Genomic DNA, 27,182 nt, shown 5'->3' on the forward strand with positions numbered 1-27,182 from the left:
GAAATATTTTATTTACTTGGGCTAACATTTTTATTCTCACTCTTGTCCAGGTGCTACTAACTGTTTACAGGCTAGCCAATTAACAATGTGTTGAGAGGTGGTCGGGTGAAAAATTTAGGTGGCGAGGAATCATGATAGGTGGCGAGACAGATCTATATGGTGCTGGAGAGTACTAATTTTCTCAGGTTAATGGTCATCTCTTACTTGGAAAGATTTTACGCACTGTTACCATCATGCAAGCTGTTTTGGTTTCGGATAATAGCTGTCACATTTCTATCTATTATTATTACTTGCCATAATATATGACTGTCGGTACAAAATAATTGCAAATACAGATTTTGTTTTACAAACCACGTCGAAAAAAATTCTGGGCTACGATGGAAATTATGATATTGGACGTCGTCATTTCATTCCTGCAAAAGTAAGATTTTGAAAGTGTAACAACGACAAGCAAAATCCACGAAAACTAACAAAAGTTTTTCAATAAAACAAAAAAAATGTTGAACGTTTAAAACAGGTTGGAACATACATGAAACAGCCTCATCGCGAAGGTGCCAGGGCAGGGCTTTTTTTAGTAATAGTGGGCGGGTCTCATGAGATTTCATCTATGCCGGCCGTCGGAATCAAACGAGGGTCGAAGGACCATTCGATTCATTAAGGGGGACGACACCCCCTCCCCCCTCCCTGGTCTCGATTCTTTTGCATAGTTTGGAGGTCGGCCGCTGCAGAGCAACGGGGCATAGCGGCACCCTCGCCTGGCGCCATTCTCTGACCTAGCAACAGTATATAATCTCCTGATCCTCCCCATCCATGATGCCACATCCAACAACCCATCTTATGAAAGTTGCAAACCATGTCGCGTGGAGGTGGGTGGGGGTGGGGAGTGGGTGTTTAAATTTATTATTGTCGGTATATTTACCATTTGGCTAATGTCGGTGGTTCGTGTCCGTTTACCTATAATCTGCGAACTTAGCGAATTATGTGGTAGCATCAAATTTTGCCAATAGACGGCTCTACAATTGAACATTCATGTGCGCCAATAAGATTTTTCCAATTAGCAGCACTAGCGTATGCTTAACGTTGAGGTTGAAAAGAGGAAAACCCACAGTGGATACCTAAGCTCACATGGACCTCTCCGAGACCCGTCAAGGCCGCCTCTCTCTGCTTGGATGACACGGAGTGGTGGAACGGAGGGAAGCGCACGATGAGAATTGGACGGGACGAGGGTGGTGGAAAGCGGCGGGAATGGACGAAGCTCTGCAATTTGAAGTACCATTATTACTCTCTTCTACTACCTCCGTTTCAAGGTATAAGGCGCACGCGTATTTCAAGACGAACTTTGACCATAAAAGTTGAGCAAAAAATTGTTGATTATATTATATGTATATAGTATCGTTGGACTCGTATTGAAAAGCACTTTTTAATGATGCTAATTTCATACAAACAATCTTTATCTATTTAAAGTAATTCTTAGTCAAACAAAAAGCTCGTAAAACAAGGACGCTTTATTCCTTGAAACGGAGGTAGTAGATAACAATTTGCTTTAAGAAGGAAGTTGCTGCCTCATAATACAATAAGAGCATCTCCAGCCGCGTCTCCCAAAGCGTCCCCAAAGGGATTTGGGGCGCGCCGGACAAAAAAACCGTTCCAGCCGCGTCCCCCAAAGCCCATTTTTGTCCGGCGCGCCCCCATACGGTGTCCGGCGCCCCGAGCCCGTCCCCGTCCCACAGGGGACGCACCGGGAACGCCGGACACAACGAAAAGCGAGACGGGGAGTGGCGGGGCCGACTCGTCAGTGGCACAATAAATTTTTAACCTAACCGTCGCCTACCTCGCGACGAAAGTTATTGGCGGTGCAGTTCCCGCAACGACGCATCGACGGTGCAGTTCCCGCAGCGACGCAGCGACGCGTCCCGTCGCGCCTAGCTCTGCGTGCCGGCGTTAATGCGCGCCACCGCTCCCCGCCTCCCTCCGGCCTATAAAAGGGCCGCCTCTCATCGTCCCTCTCACACACAAACCCTAGTGCCTCTCTCCCAAACCCTAGCCGCCACCATCTCAACAAGACTCGACGCTATGTCCGGTAGAGGCGGAGGCCGACCTCGCGGCTGTGGTCGTGGTCGTGGCCGCGTCAGAGCTGAACGCTCGCCGTCGCCTTCCACGCCGCCGGCTTCATCATCGTCGGAGATGGACGTGGAGCCGGACGTGCGGTTCGAGTTCGTCCTCGTCCTCAAGGGCGACCCGCGCGGCATCCAGAGGCTGTCGGACTCCTTCGCCGACTACGTCGCCGGCGACGATCGCCCGCGCACGATGCATCTGCGGGAGGCTGCGTGCGGCTACTACCGGTGAATCGTCGACGTGATCTACGACGCGCGCGGCAAGATGTACCTCAACATCGGCTGGGAGAAGTTCGCGCGGCACCACAGCCTCCAAGCCGGCTTCATCCTCCTGTTCTCCTACTTCGGCGACAGGGACATGAGCGTCAAGGTCTTCGACGAGACGCGGTGCCGCCGGGACTACCACGGCGACATCACCGACGAGGAGGACGACTGAGTGTTCTTTCTTCGCAGCGAACACGTGCACGGAGGTTTCTGCCTGTTCGCCTCATCGGTAGAACCAACAAGGGCACCATCCTCCCGCTGGATTTTCCAGTTTAGGTGACTGGGTGTGCCCTCGAGTGTTCTTTCTTAGCAGCGAACACAGGAAACCTTCGATGCACGACCTAGTTAGGTTTAGTTTCTTTGCAAAATTTTATATTTGTGTCCACGACGGTTCGAACTATGTATTAGTTTGTGGAAAACCACGTTCCCAACTGTGTTTTCGTGTAAACCACGTTCCAAATTATGTATTAGTTTATGGAAATTGAAATAAAAAAGCCAAAAAAAGTATTTTAAATGTTTGGGGGAGGCGTTTGGGGGACGCGGCTGAGGAGCGACGTCCCCCAAAGGTGGCACGAACAAAACACGTCCCCCAAACGCTTAATCCGGCGCGGTTTGGGAGACGCTTTGGGAAACGCGATTGGAGATGCTCTAAGTTTGCTCCTATGAAAACCACCTGAAAAGCTTGGTCCCCAGAAGCTCATCTGATACACTCATGACTCACCCCAACCATACACCAACCAAAACACGGCTACCTCATCTAAAACACAAAGCACCGCAAGATGAGCTACATTTGAAAGTTTTCGGCAAGGTGCAATGTACTGGAGTACAAAAAAAAAATCACCATTTCGAAAATAAAAGAAAAAAAATACTACTAGTAGAGTAGTAAAACACACCAAAAGAAGACATATATGAATGCGCAGTCCACACCAAGATCTCCCACCCTCTACCTTTTCTCACCCGCCACTTCCGACCTCGCTATTACTATTTGTACCCGCCACGCCTTCTTCCCTCAGCTGCCTCCCATCCCAACCCGGCACCTCGCCGCCCGCCGTCTCCGCCGACTCCACCAGCTCGGCTGCCACCTGCCTGTCTCCCTCTCCCCCTCGTGGAGGCGCAGACGCGGAGCTACAGTAGGAGGCCGAGCCATGGGGCCAGCGCCGAGGGAGCCCATGAAGCAGCGGGTGAACCGCTGCCTGCACCGCCTCTCCGACCGGGACACGGAGGCCATGGCCGCCAACGAGCTCGACGCGATCGCGCGCGGCCTGGACGCCGACGAGCTGCCCGTCTTCCTCGCCGCCGTCTCCGACACGCGGCCCACCGACAAGACGCCCCTCCGCCGGCACTCGCTCCGCCTCCTCGCCCTCCTCGTCGCCGCGCACCCGCGCGACGCCGTGGCGCCGCTGGTGCCCCGGCTCGTCGCCGCCGCGCTGCGCCGGGTGCGCGACCCGGACTCCTCCGTGCGCGCCGCGCTCGTCGACGCCGCGCGCGCCGCCGGGGCCGCGGCCCCCTCGGCGCCAGCCGCGCTCGGCCCGCTCGCCGACGCCGTGCTCCACGAGCAGGACCAGTGCGCGCAGCTCTCCGCCGCGCTCGCCGCCGCCGCCGCCGTCGAGGCATCCGCCCCGACCTCCGACCTCGCCGCCTACCTCCTGCCGCTCCTCCCGCGCCTCCTCAAGCTCCTCCGCGGCGCCGCCTTCAAGGCCAAGCCGGCCCTCATCTCCCTCATCGGCGCCGCCTCGGCCGCCACCGACGCCGAGGCCGCCGCCACCGCCGTGCCGTGCCTCCGCGACGCGCTCGCAGGGGACGACTGGGCCGCCAGGAAGGCCGCCGCCGAGGCGCTCGCGTTGCTGGCCCTGGAGCACGGGGACGACCTCGCCGCCCACAAGCCCGGCTGCATTGCAGTCTTCGAGGCCAAGAGATTCGATAAGGTTGAGATTTTGCCGCGGCGTCCTTGTGGATCTGCTTCCGTGTCAAGATTTCTAACAAGATTTTCCCGGCAATGCAGGTCAAGATTGTGCGGGAGTCCATGAACCGGATGATCGAGGCGTGGAGGGAGATCCCGGACATGGAGGAGGATGTGTGCTCCTCCGACGCGCCGCCGTCCCAGCCCAGATCTTCTCTAACAGGTGATGTGCCTTTTTTTTGTCAGTCTGGCTCTAGTCACTACTGTTTCTTCCATTATTTGGCTGTTTGAGTAAACTGTTGTCTTTTCGAGGATTGAGCAAACTGTTGTCTTTTGGAGGATTGAGTAAACTTTTGTCTTTTGGAGGATTGAGTGAACTGTTCTCTATAGTTTGGACTTTAAACTACTGCTAGCATATATGAATTTGTTTGGTGAAAGACAGAAGTGGAGTGGGTTTGGTGAGACACTAACTAGGCAAGACTGTTCTTTCCTGGTTTTTCTGACAAAAGGAATTTCTAAAATGTTCCGTTTGGATTTATATGCATGCTATTACACATTTCTTGGTACATGGCCTTTCTGAATTCTGACATCGTTTGGTTTTGCAATCAAGCAGACAGCGCAAGTAGTGATGCTCGATACCCGGCTGATTCCCTAGGCCCCAACTCCGTCCAATCGGTTACAAGGAGGAACACGCTGCCGGCCAGCAGGTCGCCCCCGTCAGATGCAATGCGCAATGTCAGTAACAGAAGGAGCAGCCCCCCTTCCCCCATCAGAAACAAGAAGGGTTCGTCGCCTTCACGCAGCAGCGACGCGGGCCAAGCCAAGAAATACGACTATAAGGTTGACGTTACCGTTGCCGCAGATGCCACCCCGATCAAGACGGTGACCGAGGAGCAGCTTCTGAAAGAGGGCAATGTTAGAGCGAGGCTTGAAGCGCGGAAGATGCTTTTCCAGAAGAGTGGGGAGAAGGGTTACAAGAAGTTGGCTGGGATCAAGTCAGGCTCTAGAGTTGTTCCATACAACGGTGATGGTGACTCGGAAGAGAGTACCGAGGTTGGGGATCGGCCTGAAGAGTTTCAGTCAGAAGAGCCTGAGGAGTTTGAGTCAGCTCACAAAGATGAGGACCTGTCGAAGATCAGGATGCAGCTAGTTCAGATTGAGAATCAACAGACAAATTTACTTGATCTTCTCCAGGTAAATACCCCTTATCTTTATCGAAAAAACATTAACTTCTTATGTTGTATGTCATATCTTCAGGACCCATCGAAACTCTTAATTATTTGGATTCATGCAAGTACTTTCTACCTGGGCTGGCTGGCATCTAATATTGGATAAACTCAAGGATACAGTTTAACCTAATAAACAAAATTTTAAAATGTACTATCTTAACCCATCAAATTTCTTTAATTTTTTGGCAAGGGTATCATAGGTAATATAGGGAATGATAGTTTGATTTTGATTTTGAAGTTTACATCAAAATCAACGAACAGTTGATGGTAGGGTTTAGACATGTGCAACTGAAAAGTAAAAGGAAAAAAAAAATCGTTGATCAATGCAAGTTCATGCATTCCGTCGGGTTTTCAGATAACCTTGTGGATGTTGAAGTTGGTCTTAGTGCGTAGCACTGACCAATAATGATTGGTACGAATCATGCATCCATTGAATGTGTCTTGATGGCACCAGTCCAATGATAAATCAAGACATGAGCAATGGCATAGTATGGGGACAACCTGGGCAAGTGCATGACATTTAGTGCCTACATGGCAATGTTTCAATCAGCAAATCTATTGAGCTTATTATGATCTTGTGTTATTTTCCACATAACGCACCAAATGCTTTTTATACATTTTTTCTCTTTTTTTGGTTCATCGGAGACTGAGAACACATCTAACACTTCAATTCCTTTTGTTCATTAGAAATTTATGGGGAGCTCCCAGAATGGGATACGTTCCTTGGAGACAAGGGTGAACGGTCTGGAAATGGCACTGGACAAGATCTCGCGTGATATGGCGGCCTCTTCAGGAAGGATGCCAAACAGTGAACCTGGCATGAACTCCTGCTGCATCCCGAGCCCAAAATTCTGGAGGAGAAATGATGGCGGTAGATACTCTTCAAGGTACCCTGTCACCGACATAGCGAACTACTCGGGGGACAGCAAAACTTCTCATAAGTGGGAGAGGCAGAAGTTTGGGGTTCATGGTGGGTTTGTCACCAACCCACTAGCAGAGCCCAATGCTTCGTTTGTAAGGAGCACGTTGGTCGCTCAGGAAGGCAGGAGGCATAATTCAGCCCAATACAAGGCGAGATAGGTAAGTCGATCTATGCGAATTCAACCTCAGTATTTGTAAGTAAGCAAGTCCACATGATTAGATATGGTAGGTATGCCAACCAGATGTGCTGAGGACACCTTGAAAACACTGACAATAACATGGCAACGTAGAAGTAGCTGTTTTCTTTTCTTGCATATAGCATTTTTTGGAGTTTTCTAATTTATGTTACCATTCCTACATCATGCAATGCACCTTCACAGAATTTTCCTTCAGAGTTGTCTACTTTATGGTACCATTCCACCATAATGTAATGCATCTTCACAGATTTTCCTCCCAATTATGATGACACTACCTTGTCATTTCTTGCACACCCACATTTATTATTGAATTCCCTGTTATAATTTATAACGTATTCTCGGCAATTAATGTATTTCCCCCGTTTCCATTTTATTCAGGATATGTTAGGCGAGACAAAGATGCCCCATCCGAAATCTGAACCAACTGCATTATTAACACAAGGCGGGGTCATCTGAAATGTGTCACTTCACTACATTCTTTGGGGGCTTTTCCTCTTTTCTCCAGAATTCAAAGCTGAGATGTACATGAGTTATGGAGTTTTTTTTTTCTTTGGGAGTCGCTTCAACAATTCAGACCCCTGCAGAACAGAGCCTAGATTCTGAAGCAAGACCATGTTGATTGTGAGGTGAACACTGTGTTATACACATCCGGCCCTGAGACGGTCATTGCAGGTGTACCAAGGTCCGAGGGTAAAAGCATGTGTGAGTTTTAGATCTTAGTGTACGGATGTATCTTGTACTGCTTGTACATAGTTTGGATACAGCAGTTCCTTTGAGCGTGACATGCATTGAGCAAATGTTCTTGGGTATGCTCCTGTTGAGATGATGAACCAGATGAACACATATACATGCGGCAGAGCAGGTGTTCCCTGTTCTTGTTCTTGTCCTTTGAGTACTTAATTTCTGTCCAGTGTGAATAGCAAAAATTTACATGATGCTGTATGGACTATTGAGTACATCACGTTGTCAACGAGCCAAGGTTTCATTTGGCCTTTGCAACTATTTGCTTGTTCGATCATTTTATTTTCAGATGCACCAGTAAAATGTTACTGAAAGTAGACAAAGAGCGCTTGACAGCAATCATAATCCTGAAAAGTTTTAACAACACATGGTATTGAAACAAACACAAAACATATGCCCTAATGTTAACAGCATGCAGAAACGCTCGGTAAGAACAGGTCTACATATACCAGAACAGAACACACGACGTCCCAGTTTCTGTACCGAACACTGAACAAACATTTGCAGATTCATAGCAATGGTTCATGAATATGCCCCAGAAAGCTCCTGGGCGTGCCTCTCAGCATACGACCACAATTTGCAGATATGAAAGCAATCATAACAAGAATCATGTGACTGTACTATCTCAGATCTTGCCCATCAGGTTCCTCGCTAGAAAACTCAGATGCAAAAAATGATATACATTGAACTTGTTCAGATATAGGTTCCTATCATCGTAGCATAGCCGAAATGATACGCCACAATAGTGGGCGCAAAGCTGGAATAACGGTACAGGCAACTGCACATAGAAATGCAAGGTACTCCAGTCAACTTGCTTCGATTTGCCTCAAACTTCCATTTTGTAAAGCAGCAATCACCAAGGAGCATGAAGCATATGCACCCTCACAGATAAAAAAAGGGCTTCAACCAAATAACTGAGCTGGAATTCTCAGAGTAATGTCCGGAGCTTCCATAAAACTAAACACCTGTATGTATACAAAGCATCTTGACAATCACCTTCAATTCATCAAATGTATGTCAACCAGATGAACACATATACATGCGGCAGAGCAGGTGTTCCAGCAGCACCATCGAGATGCAACTACTAACTATTCCAAGTAAATCATTCTCCAGTTAGTGGCAAAGCAGTGTCAACATACTGTTTTGACATACTATTCCTCTGGTGATGACGGTGGCTGTAGGTCTAACTTATACGCCTGAATTTCCATTGGTGAGATGAGAACGTTACCCTCCTGAGCCACATCACCGATTTGCTCCAGATAACCTAGCATTTCAGGGTCATCATTCAAGAGGTTCAGAGATGTTGCCTTCACATTTAAAACAGACAGATCTTTGAACATGTCAAACAGATTTACAGGCTCTTCCCCAATACTTGTACACTGTAACCCACCCTTTTTGCAGTACGATGCATCCCAGCCCCTTCTCTGCAACAACATGGCAAATCTTGGCTCAGCTGCTTCAGCATGAGGAAATTTTAGAGGCTGAGGGACCTTCAAGTTGACAATATGTAGATCACAGGGCAAAGAAGTAGCTAATGGAGCAAATGTCTGTTGATGAAGCTTGAAGGATTTTGAAAGAAGGTTTTTGCTCACAAAAGCATGCATTGGATAGTTCAGGTGTGCCCCCACACGGTGGGAGAGGATTGAAGGTTGGAGAGTAAGCAAACTGTGGGATTTAGGCAAAGCAGACATGTTAGACTCCATGAGGAGATGGAAGATCACATTCATGGGCCGGTTGTCCATTACCCCCTGCCCTAAACCACGACCATCATCCCGAACCAGCCTACGATCCAACATAATCTCCATCCATCCATTTTGTAAGCTTGCTGCCCCTAATGATTGCTTAGAGTGTACTGAAAACCGGTTGCCAAGCGAATCCTGTAGGAAGGCAAGTGATGGCATTGGGTAATAATTGCCCTGCAATGGGATCTTATCATATGTCTGCCTCCTGCTCATCTGAAAGCCATTTAGATCAGAGTAGAAAACTCTCTGGTTGTCAATACCTGTCTTGTATCTGACTATCAGCTCCCTGTCATCAAATACACGACCTACAAGTTCAACATGGTATTCCTTCTCAATTAGCATATCCTGTGTAGAGTCCCCGCAACTATAAATCCGTGTGCTATGCGAGAGAGGTGACTTATCCCACTCCGTCTTGGGAAGGGAATGGGCTTCTTGAACCAATGGCCCTTCAGTTAGGATGAAATATCCTCCCTCCTTAACAATTGGGTGCGCTTCCCCAATAGGTTTGAATAAGTATGCCCCACTTCCACGACTGCTGTACATTGCAATTTCTTCGCCTATCACAGTTTGTTCCCCATGTTTGTGACGAGTTACGGTCCGGAGGAGGCCATGACTTACATCAAAAGAAAGAGTATGATAAGAGTTTTTCATATCCGTAGTTTCGCCTTCAAGATTTGAACAATGATATGGTTCAGGACAAGGAAATTCTTGGGAAGCTGTGAATGTTTTTACGACAGCAGGAGTAGCCTTTTCACAATCCTGGCCAGCAGCCACATAGTAGGTCTCTAAACCCAGTGCAGGAACAGAAGCTCTCCAATAAAGGCGGTGCCGGCCAGTAAAAATCTTTTCGCCACTGACATACTGCCACTCAGGGGAAATTTGACTTTTCAAACAGGACCCAGTTGAATTGAGAACAGATACATCAGGATTACTTACAACGATCATTACAATCTCATTCCTTGTTTGCTCTAATGGGTTAAAAAGGACAACAGAATGTGTCTTCCCTTCTTGAGGCTTGAGAACCCTATGCACAGGTTGAACATCAAACTTTGACCTTTCCTGCTCTGGCTCAAAATGTGATAAAATGGTAGGATCAGATCTATCATGGACATCTCCCAAAAGCACTTCAACTGCCCTGGACATAAATAGCTGCAAGTCTTGCAAAGAAGTGTGCATTCGAGTCCCATAGTCCACTACAACATGATCCTTAGCCGTGCCAGTCACCCCATCATGATGCTGAAAAAGTGCCAGATTCCTCCTTGCTGCTGTTAGTTTGTGAGCGAAACTGATGGAAAGTTTTGCACACTGAAATCTCTGGCAGTATCCAAGAACAAATGAACTCAGAATCTCTGAGGCACGGAGCGTCTGCTCCAGAACGCGGTCAACTGCTTTGAAGAATGGCCTTGATACATAGTAACCACTCCAGTAATCCTGATTTCTATCAGCATATGTAAAGAAATCCCCTGAAAGTGTTGGAAAACCTTGCAGCTCAACAGAACCAACTTCACCAGGGCGTGAATAGTTTATCTTTTCAGCTTCATCTCTCAGTGTAGAGAAGTAATCCTCCAAGGTTCCAAATTGGATTTCAGCATTCAGATGGGGATTAGAATTTATGTAATCAAAAAGTTTTTCATAATTGCGGAACTGCGCTTCTGCTTCCTCGGTATTAACATACCGGAAATCATCTCCCAAAGGAATGAGAAGTGTATTTGTTCTGTACAGGGTTGACTTTTTCCTGTATTGATCTAGAAGTTTTGTTGCTCTCTCTTGAACATTGTTCGAATCTGTTTCAACTGGGTCAAACCTCCATGGGCAAGATTCGTAGCTGAAACCACGCATTCGAGCAAAGTCAAACTGGCAGCAGATAGCTGGCTCTGGTCCGCAGGTGTGTGGTATGTCATAAGAATAGAAGGGCATCATATGAACAAATATGTCGGTCGTTTCTTCGATATCCCAGTTTTGCCTCCACAAATACTCAAGATTCTGTTTCATCGCTAGCTCCTTTTTCAGCTCATAGTGTGTTCGCTGGATTAACATATTATGGAAACCCATTCTCCTCAGTAGATAAGCCATGGTAGATGAATAGCCAAATGGGTCAATGGACCAAGAATTTTTAGGAACAACTCCAATGGTATCATTGAGCCACATGTTCCCCTCCATCATCTGAGGTAAAGAAAAATAGGAGGTCATATTACATTGCACCAATAATTTCCAACCCATATTATAAGCATATATTGCACCAAATTAGTATACTTCATTACTCATATGAACTGTCGTTATTATACATGTAACTTTACATGGACAGTGAAATCAACTAGAAAGTACAATGATTCTATCTATTATGCAGTTCTTCCCCATACGATCTTCAGAGTGTATTCCCAAGCGTAGAGTAAGATGGTACCAATCAAAATTATTATAACTTAACATAAATGGAGGATAGAAGAAGATCCATTAGTCCACTTCCAGACCAATTAAAAGCATGAGAAAAACAGCACTAAGCAAGGCCGAGTGTAGCTTAAAAGCATGAGAAGAACAGCATGGTTATTAAATAGCATTAAACCGCAGATTATATTAAAAAAAAACATCCTACTGAGTTGGTTCCTCGCTTTGCACAATTCATTCTTTCTCGTATTTCCAAAACAATGAGATGCACAATACGAAAGGAACAAAGAACACTTCATCCACGAATCAGGTACAGATGAAAATCATAACACTGACATATTTAGCGTGCAGAAGATCAGGAATATAGTGCAAAAACCATAAATACTACAACTAATGATTTGAGTGTATGTACTTGCCTGCTCTATGATGGCAAAGTAGTGGGAGTTTGCCTGCATTTAAGAAATAAATGGGATTATATGTATGTACCTTATTTCAGAAAGGGGAAGATTGTGACAAAATCGAGTGATAAGCAAGCATGTCATGTTTGAAGATAACAATTCAGAGGATTAAACGAACATCCAAAACACAGCAAGTAAGAAGCTGCCAAGGTACATCTATATAAGCCAGAATCAGCGAAATATCGGTAACAGAGTATTCATAAATGCTCCACTCATATGATACTAAAGGCCACAGTTCGGATTATTATTCTCAAAGTAAAACAAACAGACTTAGCTTTGTCATGGTCTAATTATAAATGTTATTAAAAATGACTAACTGGCACAAAGAAGATCACAGCAGAACCAAACTATTGAAAGAAAACATACCGGACATGCCAATGTTATTTGTGATCATTTAGACATGGTGTTAATGTAGAATCTCCTCTCTATGTGCAGCAGCAAAATATCAACTCTGTTTTTTTTAGAGTGTGGCATCGATAGTTCAAGTAGCATCACACACATGCTCATGGATCAGGGGCTGGGTGTAATTGGTGTCTTTGCGATATTAATGTATTTCCTTTTTATAAAAAAAAACATGCTCATGGAATTTGCAAGTTTCAAAGCCATGATGATGTCAACGCATTCGCATATACACGACAGTGGATAGTCATAAAAATAATATACCCAAAATAACCAGTAAGCATTAACCGTGAGCCAGTTAGGTAAAACCCTATCTAAACCACAAAACTGTGCTTCCCTCACCTCATCGTTCATGACCCATCCCCCACTGACAATCTCGAGCTGCCCATTGCGCACGAGCTTGGCCAAGTCCTCCTGCTTCTTCTTCGGGGCGTCGCGCCACCACCTCTCGAGGTAGGACATCTCCTCCCATATGAATTTCCTGCGCGGATCCTACAGGAGGAGGCGAGAATTCAGCATGAGAAGACACGATCCGGGCTCTCGCGCGCGCGCGCGCGGGCGGAGATCTATTATCTGGAACCGACCGACCTTGGCGAGGGATTCGATGATGGTGTCGAGGATGTGGCGCGACTGGCGCTGGTAGTACTCCTCGACGGTGTGGATCCACCCGGGGTCGTTGTGGGAGTGGGGCGCGACGAAGACCTTGAGCTTCTCGGCGTCCCACTCGTGGCCCTTGTAGGCGACCTCCCAGCCCTGCTTCCAGGCGCCGCCGTCCGCGTCCTGGAACTGGATCCGGTCGTAGAGGTCCCTGGTGGTGATGTCGACGGGCGCCTCGCGGCCGGCCCGCGCGGCGACGGCGGCCGCGGCGGCCTCCGCCGCCGCGGAGTCGCGGCGGAAGGCCGGCCTGCGGGTGAGGCGGGCGCGGGGCCGGGTGGGGGACGGCCTGGCGGAGGAGCGGGAGGTGGGGAGGCCGAGGCGGAGGAAGGCGAAGAGGAAGAGGAGGAGGAAGAAGGCGGCGGCGAGGTAGAGGGCGCGGCGGGAGGAGGGTGGGGTGGGGTGGGGGCCGCGGCGGCGGGAGGATGAGGAGGAGGAGGCGGGGGAGGAGAGGACCTTGGCGCGGTGGTGGTGCGCCTTGGGCTTGGCGGTGGTCGGGAGGAGGGCGCCCGGACGGCCGCCGCCTGTGAAGAAGTGCATCGCCGCCGACTTGGAAATGGGTTGGGTCGGGCGGCGGCGGGTGAAGTGACCTCGCGCTCGCCGCTCGCGGGGTCGTGTTCTGAGCTCCCTTTTCTGATTAGCTTTTCTTCCGGTCCGGCGATATTTTTGGGTGCAACAAGGTGGTGGGCCCCACCAAGTACCGGTCACTGACAGATGGGTTCCTATACTTATGGTGGCGGAATTTTCAAGCCTGGTATCGTGCAGGTTCTGCAATAGGAAAGAGAAATTATCAACTTGTTGCAAAGTTGGTCCATCTTGTTCGACTTTTTTTTTTTGCCTTTGCGAAAATTTCACCGATATATTTAATCATCCATAGCAGTACAAACTGATTCAAAAGTAATAAAAATTATAAGTAGGTCTTTCCACCACCTAGCAACAACTACAAACATTGACGCGAGCCGAGGGCGCCGCTGTCCTCGCCCTTCATCACCGGAGCCGGGCAAACCTTGCCGTAGTAGTCGTAGTAGAGCTTGTTGTAGTAGACAAACAGGAAATCGTCGTGCTAAGGTCCCAAAGGACCAGAGCAGCAACTGTCATCAAAGATGACAACTACGGAAGAGACTGACCTGAAACCACACCAACGAACACGAACAACAATCGGATCCCACGAGATCCGCTGGGCACATCACTCCACTCGCCCTCCATCGATGCTAGACGCACCACCAAAGCGAGGATAGAGCGGGGAGAACCTTATTCTGACATCAAGATGGAGTCGTAGCCTCACCATCCCGAAGAAGACACTGAAAATAACCTAACAAAGAACGAAAACACTCCCGCCGGCGAGAGGCCGTGGTCCCCCACACCTCCAAGGCCCTAAGGCCACCGGAGGCGGAGCGAACCAGCAGCGTCGCCGGCAAGAGGACGGAACCCTAGATGGGTTTTTCAGCCGCCTCCCAATCGCTTCTCCTGGGAGTCCCCCACGTACCGTTTCGATATGTTCTCTCGAGCTTGTTCGACTTCTGTAATTGCTCGAAATGTAAAGTTGTTTTACAAGTTTTGCCAACTCTCACCTGAGGACTTAATAATAGTGCTTTGCCAAGGTCCTATACATCACACGGCATCACAATTCGTGTATTTATGGGTTGCAGCTAAACGATGACTGATATTTTTCATAGTTGCAAGTGAGGTTGTAAAATGCTTCGAAGCTTATTTTCCATTTAGTGATTCGTGTAAGTCATGAGTTGCAACCTATATTGTGATTAAGATTTGATGATTGTCATCTGGATTAGAAGAATTAGCCACACACATTGCTTATTACGACATGAGTAACTAATCAACGTCCCAATACATCTCATGGGCCACTCTCGGTCCAGTCCGGAGGTACCAATGCGACCAGAAGAAAAAGGTACTTTTCTCCGCCATCCTAATTCTCCTCCTGCTGCTGGAGGAGGATGTTCGACATCGGTGACAAGGCATCTTCACACATCTATTCCTCCACCCGGCCGATCATCTTCCTCCTACATCATGTCATGTCATCTCTATATGTCACATTGCCACCCGACGCGTACCCTCTTAGTTATCGTTGGCTGCTAGCCTCAGCCTTGGATCCGAACTTGTTTGGCTCCCCGACTCGTCGGTGAAATACCCTCGTCTTGGTGGATTTCCTTCTGGCGCATAGTTGCTGGCGTGCATCAACCCTTGTTGTCTAACATGCTCCGAGGAACAACGAGACTCGGTTTTTTGATGAGTGTTGTTGGCATCCACAATAGGTCTGAAAAATCACCTATAACGACTAAAGAGGTTGAAGAGGTGATGATGAAAAAAAGTTATGTAAAGTGCTGGCTTTTGGCAAATACTCTTCTACCGGTTTCCTTCAACATCCAACGCATGCAATTCTACAAACATAAAACTTGCGAAAATATTTAAAAGTAAAGTACTTAGGGAAGGGGATCACATACATGAAGGTGTACCCCAAGATTTGGATAGTTGGTGCTATCATGTGTCCTCGTTGGAGAAGGCTAGGAAGTCAGTGGTCATAACCATACATGGCCAACGGGCCGGCCTGGCACGGCACGGGTTTGGCACAGTGGTTCACGTGCCTAGCACGGCCCGACACACAAAGACAAAGGCTTGTTAACTGACGGGCCATGCCGTGCCGGTCCACGTGCCCCGCCCTAAAGCCCGAACACGACACGAAAGCTATCCGAGCCGGCCAGCCGGTCCGCTAGGCACGCAGGACTGAAACCATTAACAAGGCCCATGATAAAAACGTGTTAAGAGGGGCGTAGTTCCTACATTATCAATAACCATTCAGCGGTGTAGTGGTTAACATGAGCCCAGGGGAGTCAGAGGTTGCGAGTTCAAACCCCCACGGGGCCCAGGCATCGCACCCGAGTTTCACGGGACGTAGCGGAATTTTTCCCCGTGTTGCGGGCCGACACAAAGGCCAGGTATGGTCACAACTACCAACCCACTTCTGGTTGAGTTAGGACAACATAAAAAATCATCAATCAATGATATTATTAATAATCATTTAGTGGTGTAGTGGTTAACAGGAGCGCATGGGAACCAGAGGTTGCGAGTTCAAACCCCCACAACGTCTGCCCCTAACGGGACGTGTCGGGCTGGCACGCGCGCTCCATGCCATGGCCCAGGCAACGCACCCGAGTTTCACGGGCCGTAGCGGACTTTTTCTGCGTGTTGCGGATCGGCACGCCAGGTATGGTCACAACTACCAACCCACTTCTGGTTGAGTTAGGACAACATAAAAAAATCATCAATCCATGTGTCATATCGATTGCCCAAACCTGAGCCCTATAATATATTTATTTATGTTAGAGGCTCCTCAATTTTTTTCTTTGAGTAAAACCATCGTTCATCGAACAAAAGCAACATAAGATATCAACAGACTAGACAATGGTAAAAAACACAACAAGCGATCGGGAGGCAGCTCTAAAAACATCTAGGGTTTCGTCTCTCGATGGTGACGCTGCCGGTCCGTCCCGTCTTCGGTGGCCTTGGGGTCTTGGAGGTGTGACGAAACGCGGCCTCTCGCCGACGGGAAGGTTACTGCTCTGGTGCATTGGTCCTTTGGGGCCTTAGCACGACGACCTCCCGTATGTCTACTACAACAAACGCTACTACGACAAGCTTTGCCTGGCTCCGGTGATGGAGGGGCAAGGACAGCGGCGCGTCTTCGGCTCGTGCTAGTGTCTGTAGCCATCGCTAGGTGGTCGAATGACCTATTTGTAATTTTTATTACTTTTAGTTATCTTTGTACTACTGTTGATGATTATTAATAAATCGGTGGAATTTTCGTAAAAAAAAGAACGGACTAGACAATGGGATGTGAACAACACGATGGCGAAACAAAAACTGTAGTGTAAAAGTAATAAGTAACACGAAAATCAAAGGAGAAGAGACCATGAAAACATGCAGAGATTTATTTAGCGTCTTTGTTTTTATCTATATTTATATATACTCCTATATAGTATACAAATATCCGGTCATACTCACCGTTGGATCGTTCCAATCAGATGGCTCACAGTTATTGGATTAAAATAGAGAATTGCACGGCTACACCTAGGCCGCTCGATGTGGCAATCTAATGGCCCAGAATTCAGGGATTCGCGTTTGGGCCCACAACTGTGATGCCACACTCTGAAAACATCACGGCGCCACGCGCGTTCTGCCGGATCTCTGGAATGTTCCAGCTACCTGGGGAGAGAGTGCGTGCAGCACTGTAGCAATCCTGGAGCAAACGATCAGGCAACATTTTTTTTAACAAGCGACCAAGCAGTATGAGGAGGAAAAAGGCATGATGCCTCGGCAAAGGCGCTCATTTTGTATATTAGGTGAGATACAACAAGTATAAAAAAATCGTTTGTATATGGAGCAGCTTGCTATTTATTCTATAAATCTGTCCTTATTAACATTGGACCATGAGTTTACCTTAACTTTTACAAACAATTTTCTTGTGTAAAATATGATCAATCAAGTGTACACACACGCAATTACACGGATTATTATTTTGCCATGAAGACGAGGAGTAAAATTGATGTTTCTCACATTCTTTATTGAATAATGATGTTCCCGCAATTCCCGTTGATTTGTGAACGGAGCAACTCCACCCATCTTAGTCGATATCATGATTATAGGGAAATATGTGGTTTCTAAATGATTAAATTTCTACGTTTGTTCCGAGTCAAACTTCTTTAAGTTTTGTATGAGATTATAGAAAAAATATGCTAATATCTAAAACGTGGAATCTATATACGTAGTTCAAAAATATATTTCATGATAAATATAATGAAACTAAATTAATTCTTTAACGTAGTTTGACTTACGATAGTCACAGAACCTCAAATATTTTGGAACTCTAAATACATTTACCTTCAAATATATATTGTCTAGGCATGTGTTAAGAGAAAGCTGTCGGGTAAGTATATGCATCTTCCTTAATAAGAAGTAAATAAACACCACTAAATAGCATGCATTTGTGTCAACATGCGAAGCATGTACCTTTAACTAGTTTGCAAAAGAGGCCTAATATTTGTCTGGTGAAATGGAAGATAAGGTTTTTGGGCCAGCCCAGCCACACACACCATCATCCTGATTCCTGAACTCCCGAGCTCGGCTCCTACTATCCTCCCCGCCTTACCTTGCCGGCGTCGCCTGCTCCTTCCACCCCGCCGCCCTCATGCTAATCCCAGCGCGCCGTCTCGCTTCTTCTGCTACCATCCCAGCCGTCTACCCACACATCTGCCCTGCGCCGCGCTCCCTCGGACTCCGGCGACAGCATGGTCGAGGGGTGCCGGCGAGGAGGACGTCAGCCACACCCGTGGTGCGCTGCTCGGGTTCCCTGCCTGTAGCCAATCCCGCGACGGTGTCAGGTACAGATAGTTCACACGAGTGGAGCGGGGACACGATACGCCGGCGTTTCCTTGATTTTTATGCTGCCCGTGGCCACAAGATCCTGCCGAGCTCGTCCCTCGTGCCCGATGACCCGACTGTGTTCCTCACCATTGCTGGCATGCTTCAGTTCAAGCCGATATTTCTCGGAAAGGTACGTCAGCATTGCGCCAATCATTTCTGAAATCCTGGCAGCCTCGTTTTGTTTAGGGCATGTTCGATTCGTGCCATTCCAGAAGGGCAGGAATAGGAAAATGTGGGAATTGCATGTCATGACAAGATCCTCCCCGATCTCAGAAACATGTAATTCGAAGTTGTTTTACGTTAGGTGTTTGCCATAGTTGTCATAGACACGATGCAAAGGTTGGATTCAACAGATATTTTCTTTCGATCGGCATACAAAATAGTCCATATGATTTTTTTTTTTTTTGCTGTGTCATCGGTATTGCCATTAGGGCACTGTGTTGTTGCAGATGGTAGGTGTAATTGGTATTTTCATGATATTAATATCTTCTAAAAAAAATATTCCCTTTGTAAAAAAAATCCATATGAAAATTTCTTGTAGTTTAAATCCTACAAGTCAAGAAAGCTCTACGTGAAAAAATCCCAAGGAAAGGAGACCTGAAAATGTCCTACATATATCAGAGGCCATATGTTTAGACAATCCATGAGCACAATTCTTATCATTATTTGTTGTGTATAATAATATTGATGTCTATAGTTGAGTTTAGTTTTTAGTTGTTGCCTTCTCAGTAACAGGGAAGGAACTTCATTGTTGTATCTAGATCATGTGAATGCACACTATATTGCACCTTTCGCCTTTTTTGTTTTACTACATGAAGAAGTCCCTGTATTGCTACTATAGGAACCTAGGCGTGTACCATGTGCCACTACCTCCCAGAAATGCATAAGAACAAATGACATTGAGAATGTGGGGCGAACATCCCGGCATCAAACCTTCTTTGAGATGCTTGGGAACTTCAGTTTTGGCGATTACTTCAAGAAGGATGCAATCAAATGGGCATGGGAGCTGACTACCAAGGAGTATGAACAATTTCCTTTATTCTACATGCATCATGATCTCGATGATGGTAAACTTTAAGTTGTTCATCTGAAAATGATTGCCATGTCTCTGCTTGCTACATAGAGATGTTCACGCATGTCAAATGGCTTATTATGTCACATATGAGCTTTGTACTGTCCAAATTGATTTACTTTGTCAAGCTTCTTAAACTGCTCTTATTTTACCTTAATGATGTTACTTGCATTTTGAGCATTACTTTAGGAAAAAGAATCCAGTTTACTCCACTGGGGTGTCAATGATGTGCAGTTAGCCCCCTTGACTTTTCTGGTCCACTTAACCCCTGCCACTTGTAGTACACTAGCACTGGGCCACTTTACTTCCCAATGCTGGTTTTTCCACCATGACATCATACGTGGATGCTAATATCATCTTCTACCCGCTTTGCGCTCAGTATGGGTTGATTAGTTGGACACACTTAGGCATGAGCAATGGTGGCATACACAACTAGTTGCCCCATGTAAAAAAGTTGTCAGAAGCAACATGGTGAATTTTATCTCTCCAATGAAAGCTACAACTTTAGTTAGAGAAAAGAGAGAAGGGACCCCATAAATATGTCACTATGTATCTCTTTCTCTCTCCAAAAAGCATGCTTTTAAGCCTTAAGATCCCACTTCCTGAAGAGGAGGCTGCCTCCTCATCCGAACCTACTTTGGACCACCCGAACCTAGCTAAAGGTGTGAGGCAGTACCTCTAGGGCAGTGCGTTGGGCATGCCCTTACCATGCTGTAGAAAATGATGTCAGCCTACTACTCCAAAACCAGTCTGGTGGGGATGAAATGTACTGGTATTAGTCTCAAAAGTTTTAAGTGGACAAAAATAGTCCAGGGGGATGGGTTGAATATGTGTGCTACTTCAGAGGAGAGTGGAATGTTTCCTTAATTGTATGGCATCTTTTGGACATGCTTTGAGGTGCCACACAACAGTATTCCTGCAATTCTTTTTCATGTGTGCCTGTTTAGCATTCATTCTGTTTGTGAACTTTGTTTAGGTATGGATTGCCCCCAGAAAGACTGTGGATTAGTGTATTTGAAGATGACGATGAGGCATTTTCCATTTGGCTCAGTGAGGTCAGTTGTCTAAACTGAATATTTCAGCGGTTTTGCATTTGTTCTCTGTTGTCTGTTCCCGCAACGATGGATTATGTACTATTTAATGATGTATCAATGTTAATGCTTGCCTCTTCCACTAAGACTTGACGAGATATATTCGCAAGCAAAAAAACTCAACTCAAAAGTATGCATGTTTCCGTAATAACTCAACTTAATCAAAAAGAGAGTAGAGATTCCATGTACAGTAATAAATTTATGATTCCTCAGTAGTTGTTTTGGATTTAACTTGCGCATTTTATTAAGAAGTGCAGGGATTGTGTTAGTATTCGGTTAAGCTTATAGTAACAGATTTCTTCCTGCTTATTTTATCAAGGTTGGTGTACCAAAGGAACGTATAAAACGGATGGGCAAGGATGATAACTTTTGGACTAGCGGTGCTACTGGACCTTGTGGGCCCTGCTCTGAAATGTATTATGATTTCCATCCGGAGAGAGGATCATTGAACGCGGTATGGAAAGATTCTGTGGTATAGGTGGTTAAATGTTAGGTATTTGATATTTTGTTTGAGGTTCTCCAGTAACTGAAATTAGTGATGTTCATATAGTTCTGTGCAGGATTTGAATGATGATAGTCGATTCATTGAATTCTATAATCTTGTCTTCATGCAATACAACAAAAACGATGATGGATCTCTAGAACCATTGAAACAAAAGAACATTGATACAGGCATGGGGCTTGAGCGTATGGCACGCATTCTTCAAAATGTAATGCTTCTCAGTTATTCAAATGATTTATAACATTGTTATTTGTCTTGAGCAATAGTCTAACTTGGATTAACTGTTACCACAGGTACCAAACAATTACGAGACAGACTTGATTTTCCCAATTATAGAAAAGGCAGCAAGCATGGCGCTGGTTTCCTACAGCACAGCTGATGATGCTATGACGACAAATCTTAAAGTGAATAAATCTGAACCCCCTATTTCATGATAAATTCGTTGGATAGACATAACCTTTGGAATTTTCTCTTTTGCTAGATAATTGGTGATCACATGAGGGCGGTTGTTTATCTCATATCAGATGGGGTTATCCTCTCAAATATTGGGAGAGGATATGTTGTTCGAAGGCTTATAAGAAGGGTAGTCCGGACTGGTAGATTGATAGGTATGAGAGGTGATGGGCATGAAAACTCTGATGATACATTTTTACCCTCACTAGCTGAGACAGTAATTAGCCTTAGCAGTGAGATAGATCCAGATGTTAAATCAAGGCGGAAATCTATTCTTGGAGAACTTCAGAGGGAAGAGCTGCGATTTGTACAGACTCTGGGAAGAGGTGAAAAGTTATTAGATGAACTTTTAGATGAGGCATTAGTAAGTGCTGCTGATAACGGAGATAAGCCATGCCTATCTGGGAAAAATGTTTTCCTTTTATATGATACATATGGCTTCCCTGTAGAGATTACAGCTGAAATAGCGAGCGAACGGGGTGTTAGTGTTGATATGAAGGGGTTTGATGTTGAAATGGAAAACCAAAGAAAACAATCTCAGGCAGCTCATAATGTTATCAAACTTTCTGTAGGAAATGAGAATGAGATTGTCAAAAGTATCCCTGATACAGAGTTCTTGGGATATGAATCTCTTTTCGCAACTGCTGTTGTTAAAGGTCTTTTAATTAATGGAAACCCAGTAGAAAATGTTTCAGAAGGTTCTGATGTGGAAATACTATTAGACCGAACACCATTCTATGCTGAATCGGGCGGTCAAATTGGAGATAATGGTTTCCTGTATGCTTATGAAGAGGAAGGTGGAGAACAAAATGCAGTAATAGAAATCAAAGACGTCCAAAAATCCCTGGGAAATATCTTTGTTCACAAAGCCACTATTAAACAGGGTTCAGTCGAGGTTGGAAAGAAAATTGATGCTGCAGTTGATGGAAAACTGAGGCAGGGAGCCAAGGTATGGTACTGCAAGTCTTTTTATGTTTTCACGCATTTTATGAATATTTAATTGTTATTAGGGCATCTGTGTGTTTTTGGTGGCTGGCATTTTAATGTTCCATTGGTTATTTTATTTTTGTGAAGTTTGTGTTAACTGGATGTTTGTAATAATTTCATGAGCTTCAACAAATTTCATCTCGGCACCTCTACAGGCTTTAAATAAGAAAGAAGGAATATTTGCTTCGGATAGTTATCTCGTTTTTGGTGTCAGCTGCTTAGCATACATTCCCATAAAATGTCTGATTGCCTGCAAAGATGTTTCTGATAACTGACATTAATATCAGTAAGAGCAAATAAACTCCCTTTTACTTCAATTATCTGGTGTTTTGTTAGCCTTTTGGAACATGATGCTGGTGCCTTGAAACAAAATGTTTGGCCTTAGCAAATGCTTGTTTAGGAAGTTACCAATTGCATCTTGCACCTTTTGCTTTAACACCTCTATTTCTGTTCTCTTCTTTAACTTCTTTGTGTTTCTTTATCTAGGTTCATCATACTGCTACACATCTACTACAGTCAGCTCTTAAAAGTGTCATTGGTTCAGAGACATCACAGGCGGGATCCCTTGTGGCTTTTGACCGTCTCAGATTTGACTTTAGTTTCCACCGGCCTCTTTCAGAAGAGGAACTACTGGAAATTGAATCACTGGTGAACCAGTGGATTAGCAATGCAACACATCTTGAGACAAATGTGATGGCTCTGCAAGATGCAAAAAATGCTGGTGCCACTGCTATGTTTGGAGAAAAATATGGCGAACAGGTTAGTATCTAAAAAGCACTACAGCACTAGAAATTATGATATTACAGAAACATGGCTGCAAAGTCATATGACATAACAGACGGATGTTTAAATTTGTCCTCAATTCTGTTAGGTCAGAGTCGTAGAGGTCCCTGGGGTGTCGATGGAACTGTGTGGTGGAACTCATGTCAATAATACAGCTGAGATTCGTGGATTCAGGATAATCTCAGAACAGGGAATAGCTTCCGGAATCAGAAGGATTGAGGCAGTTGCAGGTGATGCATTTGTTGAGTATGTTTGTTCTCGTGACAACTATATGCGGCACTTATGCTCGTCACTTAAGGTATGGTGCTACTCACTGAGCAAATTTGCTCTATTCCTTGATGTGCCATATTTGCCTTGAGGAGTGCAATATGTGCATCTGATGGTCTTTGTCTCTTGTTCAAATGGATTTAGCATCATTCGTCTCTGTTGATCTGTTAGAAATATACATACTGCATTAGGTTAGGTTGATGTGCAGATTTTCAATTCAAACATCAATCCACTTGCAGCTGGGAAAGTAGCAAAGTATTTCAAATCTCACAGGGCACCTTTCTCCTGTCAAGGTCGTAAAAGGTTCATACTGTAACATTTTTATTTCGAAGCTAACACGGTAGTTTAATTTAATATAAAATAGGAAGAAACTTGCTTGTCTTGAACATAAATAGTTATCTGTAGATCACTTGACTAGATGATTCATGCTCATTACAACTTACATTCAATACCTTGTCCCATGTGGGTAGTGTCACTAAAAGTGCAAGAGCAAGGTCTGCTGACTTGCCATTCAAATTTTCCTTGCATGTGTGATCGATATTTCAAAATATTTTTTGGATGAATCATTACATCTTTATACTATGTAACTTACTTTTTCAGGTTAAAGCAGAAGATGTCAACAGTAGAGTAGAGACAGTTCTTGAAGAACTAAGAACAACCAGAAATGAAGTATCATCTCTACGCAGTAAAATTGCAGTGCTGAAAGCAGCAACTCTTGCAAGTAAAGCTGCAATAATTGAACCTCAGAATGTCTGGTACTTGCTTCAGCTGTTGCCATTCTTATGCATCACATTACTGTCTGTCTGGTCTTTAACAAAATATACAAGTGCTTTGTGCTTATTCACATTTTATACCAAAACCTGTGTCCTGTAGGATCTTAGTTGAAAACATGGGTGATGTGGATGCTGATGGGCTGAAAAGCGCCGCGGAGCATCTCGTGGGAGCCCTGCAAGACCCTGCCGCGGTGATTTTAGGTTCATGTCCAGGAGAAGGTAAGGTCAGCCTGGTCGCCGCCTTCAGTCCTGGAGTCGTAAAAATGGGAATTCAGGCAGGCAAGTTCGTGGGTGGAATAGCCAAACTTTGTGGTGGAGGTGGTGGCGGCAAACCGAACTTTGCCCAGGCTGGTGGTCGGAAGCCAGAGAACTTACCGGATGCCCTTGAGAAGGCTAGAGCTGAGATTGTTTCTTCAATATCTTCAAAATCCAGCTGATCTTCCACTCCATACTTGGTAGAACCATTTACATACATAGGAAATAGAGCATATCATCACAAGAAAATGTAATTTGTTCCCCTTTTCCTGGGTCTATTCGTTTCCTTTGGTCACCAAGAGTCCAAGGCAGATACATTTTTGGATCTTTATTTGATTGCTTCTGAGTTATGTACGTACCATGGAAAGTGAAGGTTCATTTTAATCACCCGTATCTTGTAGAACAATAATTTGACATATATGTATATAGACTTGGGGCCAGATTTGGAATGTACGAACTGCAAAATGCAGGCGCTACATGAAATGGAAGTAAATTGATCGTTCTAATTGGCGGTTCGCAAGCTCCATAAGGGAAGTACATGAATACAGAGACTTGCATTGCTTAATGGATAACGAAAAAAAAGTGGGACTATATCACCTGCTTGTTTTTTTCCCCTTTATTATAAGGTTGCATCAGGATTAGAATGTTTGTTTTCTGCATTTTGTAGTCTAGCTACTTGTTTTTTAGATAAATATTATATATTCTTTCTTAAAGGAATTATGATAGAGATATCCGGCCAGTTAACTAATGACTGTATTTTGTTTAAATTGGTGTATTGAAAAATGAGTTGAATTGCTGAGTAAATTACACTTTCAAATTCCAATCATTATCTGTGTTGCCGGTTGCACTATAAAGTTTGCATTATGGGGCAATTGGTAAAACATGACACGAGAAACTTTGGACCAAATTAAAAAGGTTTGGTAAAAACACTTATCGAGTGTTACATGCTCCAATCCTCAACACAATCCAATCCTCGCACTAAGGAGATTGCCAGCTAGCCATAGCCACAAGTGTATCTGATCCCCTTGGGGCTCTCTATGCACCAATGGCATTACAACAACAGATTTCTTTCGGTGTTCTTGTCCCTCTCGTCAGCTTACACCGGTAGATGGCCCTGCTCTCTACGCTGCCTTAAATAGCCCACTCCATCTGTTCAGTTCTCTCAAGCCATCTCACCTACAGCAACAACAACAACTCCAGTCTGAGCAGCGCAATGGCGGCAACCACTATGTCCCTCTCTTCCTCGGCATTCACCGGTAAGGCGGTGAAGAACGTGCACGCCACGGCTCTCTTCGGCGAGGCTCGTGTCACCATGCGCAAGGCCGCGGCGAAGGCAAAACCAGCTGCCTCGAGCAGTCCATGGTATGGCGCCGATCGTGTGCTCTATCTTGGCCCACTATCCGGTGAGCCCCCAAGCTACTTGACAGGTGAGTTCCCCGGTGATTATGGGTGGGATACCGCCGGCCTCTCGGCCGACCCCGAGACCTTCGCCAAGAACCGCGAACTGGAGGTGATCCACTCTCGGTGGGCCATGCTCGGCGCGCTCGGTTGCGTCTTTCCTGAGTTGCTCGCCCGTAATGGAGTCAAGTTTGGCGAGGCCGTTTGGTTCAAGGCTGGCTCCCAAATCTTCAGTGAGGGCGGCCTTGACTATCTTGGCAACCCTAGTCTCGTGCACGCTCAGAGTATCCTGGCCATCTGGGCTGTCCAAGTTGTGCTCATGGGTGCCGTCGAGGGGTTCCGCATTGCTGGCGGCCCACTCGGTGAGATTGTCGACCCACTTTACCCTGGAGGCAGCTTTGACCCACTCGGCCTAGCCGATGATCCCGAGGCATTCGCGGAGCTCAAGGTGAAGGAGCTCAAAAACGGCCGCCTCGCTATGTTCTCCATGTTCGGCTTCTTTGTGCAGGCCATCGTTACCGGTAAGGGCCCACTCGAGAATCTCGCTGACCATATCGCCGACCCTGTCAGCAACAACGCCTGGGCATTCGCCACCAATTTTGTGCCCGGAAAGTAAGGCACCGCCTTTTGTTGCAGCAGCGAGCTGTGGGGTGGTGTGATATGTAGCACTACCATGATGTAAATTACAAGGATGCGTGGAAAAGCATTGTTTGGTTCGTCCACATTGTTTCTCATGTCCTACATCTAGCTATTTTTGTGATCATCACAGTAATATTTCGACACTCATTCAAGTATTTCAACCAATGTCATCCTCTGCTTCTCGAGAGGATAACTTATTCAGTCGTATACGCCTGGAAATTTTGTGACGTTCGGGCAGCAGATGTTCTAGGTGACCTGTAGCCTGTGGGAACAATCTCAATCTTGGGTGCTCAAACTTGAACGAACAAAAGTAAAGTTTACAACTTTTTTTTTTGGAGCAACCGGCAGGGGCACTGCCTATTCATTAAGAAGAGCGAAATTTGGCAGTTTATAAGGGAAACTGGCCGAAAACCGTACAACCCAACCACCACACACCGACCCCGAGGCCGCGCACCACACGAGCCGACAACACTCCCGCCGTAGCAAGAAGTGGCAACACTCAAAACAGAAGCACCCGGAGCCGCC

General features: G+C 45.8%; 4 protein-coding genes across 5 annotated transcripts; 3 read left to right on the forward strand and 1 right to left on the reverse strand.

Annotated features, from left to right (window-relative positions):
* Positions 1–3,359: 3,359 nt before the first annotated feature.
* Positions 3,360–7,507, forward strand: LOC127317443 (TORTIFOLIA1-like protein 3). Its single transcript, XM_051348004.2, has 5 exons — positions 3,360–4,303; positions 4,381–4,501; positions 4,892–5,472; positions 6,195–6,587; positions 7,004–7,507. Exons 1-4 carry the CDS (start codon positions 3,524–3,526, stop codon positions 6,585–6,587), a joined length of 1,875 nt encoding a protein of 624 aa, XP_051203964.1. The 5' UTR covers positions 3,360–3,523; the 3' UTR covers positions 7,004–7,507.
* Positions 7,508–7,681: 174 nt separating this feature from the next.
* Positions 7,682–13,635, reverse strand: LOC127317442 (alpha-mannosidase 2). Its single transcript, XM_051348003.2, has 4 exons — positions 12,936–13,635; positions 12,690–12,839; positions 11,907–11,939; positions 7,682–11,271 (listed from the first exon to the last, which is right to left on the reverse strand). The coding sequence occupies exons 1-4, from the start codon at positions 13,539–13,541 to the stop codon at positions 8,518–8,520; spliced, it is 3,543 nt and encodes a 1,180-aa protein (XP_051203963.1). The 5' UTR covers positions 13,542–13,635; the 3' UTR covers positions 7,682–8,517.
* Positions 13,636–18,080: 4,445 nt separating this feature from the next.
* Positions 18,081–25,007, forward strand: LOC127317441 (alanine--tRNA ligase, chloroplastic/mitochondrial). 2 transcript variants are annotated; one of them, XM_051348002.2, is made up of 11 exons: positions 18,081–18,567; positions 19,279–19,457; positions 20,486–20,564; positions 20,920–21,054; positions 21,161–21,310; positions 21,396–21,506; positions 21,584–22,504; positions 23,029–23,301; positions 23,414–23,623; positions 24,193–24,347; positions 24,466–25,007. In XM_051348002.2, exons 1-11 carry the CDS (start codon positions 18,202–18,204, stop codon positions 24,800–24,802), a joined length of 2,916 nt encoding a protein of 971 aa, XP_051203962.1. In that variant the 5' UTR covers positions 18,081–18,201; the 3' UTR covers positions 24,803–25,007. The 2 variants fall into 2 exon arrangements, with proteins under 2 accessions (XP_051203962.1, XP_071679811.1); XM_071823710.1 differs by lacking the exon at positions 19,279–19,457 and having other exon boundaries at positions 18,437–18,567.
* A 762-nt stretch (positions 25,008–25,769) lies between these two features.
* Positions 25,770–26,740, forward strand: LOC127317439 (chlorophyll a-b binding protein 2, chloroplastic). The gene has a single exon (XM_051348000.2). The coding sequence runs from the start codon at positions 25,834–25,836 to the stop codon at positions 26,632–26,634; it is 801 nt and encodes a 266-aa protein (XP_051203960.1). The 5' UTR covers positions 25,770–25,833; the 3' UTR covers positions 26,635–26,740.
* Positions 26,741–27,182: the final 442 nt, after the last annotated feature.

This window comes from Lolium perenne, chromosome 7, assembly GCF_019359855.2.
Source record: "Lolium perenne isolate Kyuss_39 chromosome 7, Kyuss_2.0, whole genome shotgun sequence".
In the NCBI taxonomy this organism is placed as follows: domain Eukaryota; kingdom Viridiplantae; phylum Streptophyta; class Magnoliopsida; order Poales; family Poaceae; genus Lolium; species Lolium perenne.

Excerpts from the sequence above, each read along its gene's own strand:
- LOC127317443 (XM_051348004.2), top strand. The coding sequence starts at position 3,524 with ATGGGGCCAGCGCCGAGGGAGCCCATGAAGCAGCGGGTGAACCGCTGC. Across the intron at positions 4,304-4,380 it reads AGGCCAAGAGATTCGATAAG|GTCAAGATTGTGCGGGAGTC; the intron begins GTTGAGATTTTG and ends CCGGCAATGCAG. Across the intron at positions 5,473-6,194 it reads ATTTACTTGATCTTCTCCAG|AAATTTATGGGGAGCTCCCA; the intron begins GTAAATACCCCT and ends TTTGTTCATTAG.
- LOC127317442 (XM_051348003.2), bottom strand. The coding sequence starts at position 13,541 with ATGCACTTCTTCACAGGCGGCGGCCGTCCGGGCGCCCTCCTCCCGACC. Across the intron at positions 11,940-12,689 it reads GATGGGTCATGAACGATGAG|GCAAACTCCCACTACTTTGC; the intron begins GTGAGGGAAGCA and ends TCTTAAATGCAG. Across the intron at positions 11,272-11,906 it reads ACTTTGCCATCATAGAGCAG|ATGATGGAGGGGAACATGTG; the intron begins GCAAGTACATAC and ends TCTTTACCTCAG.
- LOC127317441 (XM_051348002.2), top strand. The coding sequence starts at position 18,202 with ATGCTAATCCCAGCGCGCCGTCTCGCTTCTTCTGCTACCATCCCAGCC. Across the intron at positions 19,458-20,485 it reads TGGGAGCTGACTACCAAGGA|GTATGGATTGCCCCCAGAAA; the intron begins GTATGAACAATT and ends AACTTTGTTTAG. Across the intron at positions 22,505-23,028 it reads AACTGAGGCAGGGAGCCAAG|GTTCATCATACTGCTACACA; the intron begins GTATGGTACTGC and ends TTCTTTATCTAG.
- LOC127317439 (XM_051348000.2), top strand. The coding sequence starts at position 25,834 with ATGGCGGCAACCACTATGTCCCTCTCTTCCTCGGCATTCACCGGTAAG.